At 37.4% G+C, this 8,001-nt stretch overlaps 1 protein-coding gene across 1 annotated transcript; it reads right to left on the reverse strand.

The window, feature by feature from the left end:
• Positions 1–5,947: 5,947 nt before the first annotated feature.
• LOC136852094 (uncharacterized) lies at positions 5,948–6,811 on the reverse strand. The gene has a single exon (XM_067126548.1). The coding sequence runs from the start codon at positions 6,809–6,811 to the stop codon at positions 5,948–5,950; it is 864 nt and encodes a 287-aa protein (XP_066982649.1).
• Between the last annotated feature and the right edge of the window lie 1,190 nt (positions 6,812–8,001).

Genomic DNA, 8,001 nt, shown 5'->3' on the forward strand with positions numbered 1-8,001 from the left:
TCAGTCAAGACTGGTGCCCCCTGGGTACCAGGAGGACGTGCAGTCCCTACCAGTGCCATCTGAGTACGATGTACAGTGGCCCCCTCGATCGGTTTCCGATCCTTTTCCAGTGCCCGACCCTGCCTCAGTGCCAGTGCTAGGGCCCCAATCAGATCTCCCTCCCGGAGATGCCAAATTCCTGCTGGTGCCACTTGCATGCACCGAGCAGTGCCAAGCTTTGTCCGTCCTGACCAACGAGCCCAAGAAACCTCTGATAGTGCCTGACTCTGCCCTAATGCCAGCACCAGAGCACTACTATGATCTCCATTCAAGGGATCCAACTCAGGACCCCCTCTCCTCTCCTGGCCTGGCACCGCTACCAGCGTCGGTAAGAGAGATGGTTCCTCTCGACCAACGCCGAAGCTCACCTAAAGGTGCGGCATCGCAACCCATGCCTGAGCTGGTCATTGATACCTGCGAGCCGCTCACGCCGCCCCCGACCGCCTCCTCTCTGCCTCAGTCTGTCACTGACGCAATTGCAAGTCAGGATTCTGCCATCTCTCGCTTGGCAGATGAACCACAAGAGTTGTGACGGATCATGGAAGACCAGCACGGAAACCTCCTGCGTCAGCTGTTGCAGCAGCAGGCCCAGGTCGCACTCCGTGCCGCCCTCCGGTCTCGGGCCATCTGCTTTCCCAGCCAAGGACGACTGTCCCATTAAGAAAGGTTTCAGGCGAAATTACCACAGGCGTGGGAATTTCCAGGCAGTTTACAAAGAGCTCTGGAGCTCCCCTGGCACCTGTGCCACCATTTCATTTTTCGAAGGTCTTGGCACCTCTAATCCAGAAGGGGATGTCAGGCTCTCCAGTATCTTCTTCCATTCCTCAGGAACTTCTATCCCTTATTATTTCCTATTTAATCCTTTTCTTAAATTATCCCCACAAGAGGCAATTAAGTATGAGATACCATTCCTCGCAGATGTATAAATCATTAAGAATAAGAGTGGGAAGTGGCACGCCCTTGCGCCCATACCTTGGCACCCGGGCGTGCGTGTCAGCTCTTCCTGAAGGAGTCGCGCCCTTTGGGTGCACTTTTCTCGCCCTGGGGCTGAAGTGATAGTCCGGGCCCTAATTTATAGGCGAAGGACGATAAATTCTCGCCTAACACAATAAAACCCTCACTTTATTTCCTTAGCTATTCTGCCAATATCAATTACTCTTTTAGTTATTTATTTATCTTAATCTTTTCATGAATCACGAGTCATAGACTCTTGCCCTTGTGATTTTAAATGCCCCTTTCGTAAGCTCCGAGAGACGTGTCCGCCCTTCATATGCGGTAACGTTTTCCTTCGTAACATCCAGTTAATTTTTCCTTTTGTTATTATTATTATTTTTTTCTTTTTCCCCTTCCCTTCCTTCTAAGAACTCTGTTTGTCCTAGACCCACGTCTTTTGTCTGCTCACCCCATCATAACATTGAGTGTCTATTTATAGCTCGTACCCGAGTGTGAGCTGTGGACGCATAAAATTAGCAAAGTTTAAGGTTAGCGAATTAAAACTCACGAATACTCTCGCTCACCTACAGCTGTCAAAACACCCCAGAGTAAGGGTTGGGTTAAAGGGCAAACTAACCACATGCATTTAGGGGATATCTAGAATTAAGTAACCATGTATTCTAATTCTTGAACATTAACCTTTCTTCTCATTTGTTTGCCACAAGCCTCACATACCGTGGTCTTATAATCCTAATTAATTCATATTGTTCGTGTCACTTTATGAAGTTATCAATGTGTAACCAAATCCAAAGTAATTACTCTTTGCAAGTGTTGACAATTTTCTTATGTCTTGTTAAAGTAATTTGTTCCAGTATGGTATCCACAGTAGTGACCCAGAGTTTTATAAATACCTTAGTAGTAAGCCCATTGCAAGGCAGAATGTAGAGTAAAGTAAAGAATTTTCCACGCATTCTTGCGTATTTCGATGTTCACACCCGAATGAAGGTGTGTACACCATCTTGTGTGGGGAGCTATTAAGAATAGCAAGAATTCGCTAGAAAATTGCTCCCTTTTCTTTTGCTTCTTGCCTGCCGATCGATATTTTGCATGGTCAGAATACAAGGGATTAAAACAGATTGTAGGCCACTCCCTTTAAGTAGATAATTTCTGATTTTCAAAGTATACTTTTCCTCCGTACACTCCAACCACCAACCACGTGTTCCCTTCAACGCTGGCCTGACTGAGGACCCACTCCATTTGCTTAGCATTTCGTGAAGTTCCCATCGTCTTGCCCTTTACGTTGAAGCCCCTGCATCCTACCACATGGAAGATCGCACTCGCACTCGGAAATCGCAAGTCATCCACGGACCGCCTTCTGCGCTGGAACCAAATCTGCCTTACGGTAAAGTGCTCTGTAAAGACACCCATTCAGTCACACTTTTCCTCGTAACATTTACTTAATTTGAGTGCCAGTAATCACCGAATCTTTTGTCAAATGTCCATGCTCCTCGAGTGTCGGCAGTGCTAAGCCATTATTAATTCATCGAAGCCCCTTGGCACCCTCAGTGCAGCTTCGAATTCATTATTCTTTTGTTTGTTTTCGTTACTGGCATATAATGGGCATATCTCTCATTTCAGAGGGACCCTATATTGTGGAATCTTCTTGGACTGTGTCTGGAATCCCCCCAGTTTCATTCCCCCCGTAGGAATCCCCTTCAGGATCAATAATCTACTCTTTCCCGTACTAATGTTATTTATGTAAATACACTCCTATAAGTTTGCCCACGTGTTTACGTAATATTTTCCTTCAGTAGTAAGAGCCTTCAGCTCCTAAATTCTCCCCTTTTTCTCATTTTTTTACGATTTCCCTTTACGCGAGTCAGAACTCCAAGGCCAATTAAATAAAGTTTCCGTTGCCGGCCTGTAAAATACCATAAACCCAGGGAAATACATAAAAAAAAATATATATATGATATACATATATATATAATATACATATATATATATATATATATATATATATATATATATATATATATATATATATATATATATATATATATATATATATATATATATATATATATATATATATATATATATATATACATATATATATATATATATATATATATGTATATATATATGTATATATATATGTATATATATATGTATATATATATATATATATATATATATATATATATATATATATATATATATATATATATATATATATATATATATATATACACCAGGTGTTTCAAATTAGAGCCCTCCTCCACAGAACAAATGGAAAGTTATGAAGTTTTCTGCTATAACCTATCTCCAAGTACATTATTTTAAGTTTCTATTAAGCTATTTTTCATTTTACATTTCTTGTATTTTCAGGCTGAGTGACGGAGTTAGATACAGCCATGGCTAATGACTCGGAGGAAATCAGATGGATTGACCGAATCCAGGCTATAACCTTCAGAGAGGCCAGAGATGCTGGCGCATCCTTCATTTCACGTTCCTGGATAGCTTAATACATTAAAATAGATGAATCCTTTGTTAAAAGGAACTGGAACAAAAATCCATAGCCTGTCATCGCAAAAAAAGTGAGAATCTTGGAAGGCCTGAAGTTCTTTCTCAGGAGTCAAAAGACATCATAGCTGAGGCAGTGGGTAGACCAAGAAAGTCTTTACGTAAATTGGCGCTTGAACTAGAAACAAAAAGGGGAGAGAAGAGAAGTTATAGTACTATATATCATGAGTTTAAAAATCTGGTATCAAGCCATTGCATGTTATCAGCAAACCCAACATCACTCAGCAACAGAGAGAAGACCGTGCATGGTTTTGTGGTTCATTTCTTAAAGATTGGCATGAAGGTGACTTTCTCCATGTTGCTGCATCAGATGAATTCTTCATTTACACAGTCAGGAAGCCAAATCATAAAAATGACATCATTTGGGCCACAAAGTTGGATATCAGTGATGACGTGCGCTATCGCCAAGTTGTGAAATTTCCTGAATGTTTGGGAGTTTTTCTCTGTTTCACAGCCAAACGGTTAATGTGGATCATCAACGAAAAAGGACAGTCATGGAATGACAAATATTTCAGAGAAACTGTGCTTACTGGTGGAGTATTTCCTTTCCTCAAAGATCCTGAAAATGTGTTATCTGTTGAAGAAGTCACATTTTTGCATGATAAGGCACCATGTTTCAAGGCTCTTCAGACACAGGAGCTGCTTTGAAACAGTGGTATTGATTTCTTCTCGTCAACTGAATTTCCAGGTAGCTCCCCTGACCTTAATGTGTGTGAAAACATTGGTAGTATCTTAAAGGATGGTGTTGAAGCGCACACAGTGAACTATGATGGTATACCAAGCCTCGACGACCTGCGAAGAGAGGTGACTGAAGTGCTCAGGGAAATGGAGTTTGAGTCTCAGCTTTTTTGCAATTTGCTGAAATCATACCCCTCAAGAATGCAGGCTGTGTTACAGGCAGATGAAGGCCACACGAAATATTAAATACTCAGAGAGAAACTTAAATAATTAATACCTGTTCTGAATTACTTTTGTTTTTGTCCATATCAATTTTAGTTTATGCTGTAGAGGGGGGCCTCTAATTTTGAAACACCCTGTATACATATATATATATATATATATATATATATATATATATATATATATATATATATATATATATATATATATATATATATATATATATATATATATATACAGTATATATATATGTATATATATATATATATATATATATATATATATATATATATATATATATATATATATATATATATATATATATATATATATATATATATATATATATATATATATATATATATATGTATATATACAATATATATATATATATATATATATATATATATATATATATATTCTCGAAAAATTTACTACGTAATTGGAAAATTAACACAAAGAGCAATTTTCTTAATTTAATGAAACCTTCATAAAATTATGAACTTTAAAAATTTTAATTAAAGAACAACTAAGAAATTGAATAAGATATAATAAAATGGTTTCATGTATTGTTGCTCAAATTAAAACCAATGCTGTTGTTGCTGCTGTCGAAGATGATCGCCTTAAATGGAGGTCAAAGCGATGGTCAAGCATCTCCAACTTCCAATTACCATTTTCAAGAACCCCTAAAGGCAATGGTCCACTTTGCGTATTAAGTATATTACTTGTATACAACAAGCCAAAATTACAGTAAGGCCGAACGAATAACCACCTCACAACCCATACTGTCCGTGTATGCTGTTTGTAAATGCAACAAATCACAATTGCTGTGCTGGCTCTTGATAAGGCTTCCAAGCAGAAGGCAACGTAAGATGCGGATCCATGGTACCAATCACTTATTTTTTCACCATGACGATAAAGAGGTAAATAAATCCAATGTTGTCACTGGTGAAGATGGCTAAGAACTACATTAATTTTCATTAAAAGCCGTCCACTTCTCCTTTCTGTAAGAAATGTATAACGAGCAGCAAATCTCTTCAACGACCCAAACCATCTTAATTTTTAACAGGTTATTAAGGAATTGTCATCATTTTATGTAAACAAAAATATTTAAATACTTAAAATGCAAGTCAAAATTAAAACAATCATTTACAAACTTACCAAATTACCATATTATAAAAAAGAAACAGAAAACAAAAAATAACTTAGTGTTATTTTTCAACACTCCTGGGGAAGAAATCAAATTTTACATAAGGATTATGTAAATTTGATTAAATAAAGAAAAAAAAAATATATTTAGTCTGAAATATCATCGTTTAGAATGCTTTTGAATTTTTGCCGTGATATCTCAGCAGCTTTTCTCAGTGGACGTTTTCTAGAAACGTCCATGCCCGAGTCTCTTCTTTCGATGCTACAGCATCCTCATCATCATCATGATGCTACAGCATCCATCATCATGTGACTACAGCATCCTCATCATCAAGTGATGCTACAGCATATTCATCAAAGCATCCTCATAACATGCCAGCATTTCAGACTTATTTATTAAAGAAGTTGGTTTTTCATTGGTTTTACCCTTCAGAACTTTTGCAGCAGTTACCTCTCCGTTGATATTCTTGAAAACTTCTTTGACAATTCCCATATGATAATTAACAGGTTTATATCCATCATCCTTAATCAGCACAATATCGCCGATACTGATTTGTTTATGGTTTACAGGAGCATATCTATCCTTCTTATCAGTAGCTTGTTTAATTAAAGTGTTCATGAATTCCCGATGATAGATTTCCAGCAAGTTAGTTCTAACATGTTTCAGCTTCTCATAAGATGTTTTAATTTTATGTACAGCATCAAAATCAACCTGAAAATCCTCATCAGTATCAGGGTCAGCTTGTAATGCAGGAATAATATTCAAAGAGACCAATGAATATCCATGAATAAGTTCCTCTGGCGTTATAGGGGTTGGTACATTATTAGAACAATCTCTTAATGCTTCCTTGAATGCAATAGGCCTTCTATTGATCAAATGTACAGCATGACAAACAAGATATTCAAAATCCCTAAATTCAATGACATTATTTCTGATTGACTTCCGTATCATATGCTTGGTCATTTTGACTACGCTCTCAACGAATCCTCCAAGCTGACTGCAACCCTTATAGTACGGCTGAAAATGGACATTCTCAACATTATTATCAGTTAAATACTGAACAGTCTCAGCATCCTTCAGGAAATCCTGAACAATATTGGCTCCTGCTACTATTTGCGTACCCAAATCACTTACTATAAACTGAGGAACTCCATATTCAAAAGAATGCAGTGACAAAGCACGCAAAAATTCTTCAACTGTCATATCCATACAGATCTTAAGATTAATTGCTCGTGTGAAGATGCATGAAATAACAAGGATCCAAATCTTGACTTTATCTTTCCCTTGTCTCACATAAAATGGACCACAATAATCAAGATATACATTACAAACGGTTTATCAGATGGACTCAATCTAAATTCCCTATAGGCTGATTGATTAAGTTTGACAGGTCTTTGGTTATATCTCCGACATACAACACATTCCTTCAGAATCCTCTTAACTGTAGAGAAGAATTTTGGTATCCAGAATTTCCTGCGTAATTCTGTCAAAAGGGCATAGCAACCAGCATGTTTCAAAAGCAAATGTTCATCCAATATAATAAGTTTTGTTAGAGTACTCTCTCTTGATAAAAGAATAGGATAAGTTTGGTTGGTTACACTGCGCTTCTCATTAAATTTACAATTCACTCTTATTAAATTATGAGTGTCTGGATACAAATTCAACTGTGATATCAAATTAGGCATAGCCATCTTGGTTTTAGAGTTGCTACTTAAATAGTCAATAACATCTGGAAAATTTATTTGTTGATCCCTAGAGATGATTTGAGTCAAAGCCTTAGAGCGGAGGTCCTTCTTATCAAAGCCATGTGACTTGTTTATAAACCCTTTCCATCGATCCCAGCATTCCAGAACTTTCGCAAGTATAGATATCAACTTATCCATATTTGAATATCTATCTAGAGGTATTAAGTGCTCTAGTTTTACAGTTTGGCTTTCTTTTATACTGGTTGATGCACTATATGCCTCAATGATTTCTAAAATCTCGACCATTGGTACCTTGAAACCTAAAATGTCACTTTTACTAGCTTGATCGAGATCATGTATATTGGGACCCTTATGGTAATTAGACTTCATTAAGCTTTTGAATGACAGACATCGTGTAATTTTGTCAGCTGGGTTGTCCATTCCACTCACGAATGAGAATCCAACACTTCTCCCCTCACATAGCTTTGTTATATGATTCAGTTTGTTCATTACGAACACTGACCTTTTCTGCATTTTATCAAACTTATGAGAAAAGGACTTAAGCCACGACAGGGCAACAAAACTATCTGAGAATAGCCCCAAGTCAACTATTTTGATGGGCACCAGGCACTGTGTGCCACTCAGTTCATTATAGGTATCAACAAAACCTCTGTACCCAAACATATAGCCTGTAATTCGAGTGAAGGA

This window comes from Macrobrachium rosenbergii, chromosome 25 (genome assembly GCF_040412425.1).
Source record: "Macrobrachium rosenbergii isolate ZJJX-2024 chromosome 25, ASM4041242v1, whole genome shotgun sequence".
Classification (NCBI taxonomy): Eukaryota; Metazoa; Arthropoda; class Malacostraca; order Decapoda; family Palaemonidae; genus Macrobrachium; species Macrobrachium rosenbergii.

Bases quoted from the DNA above. Each gene is read 5' to 3' on its own strand.
- LOC136852094 (XM_067126548.1), bottom strand. From the start codon at position 6,811: ATGACAGTTGAAGAATTTTTGCGTGCTTTGTCACTGCATTCTTTTGAA.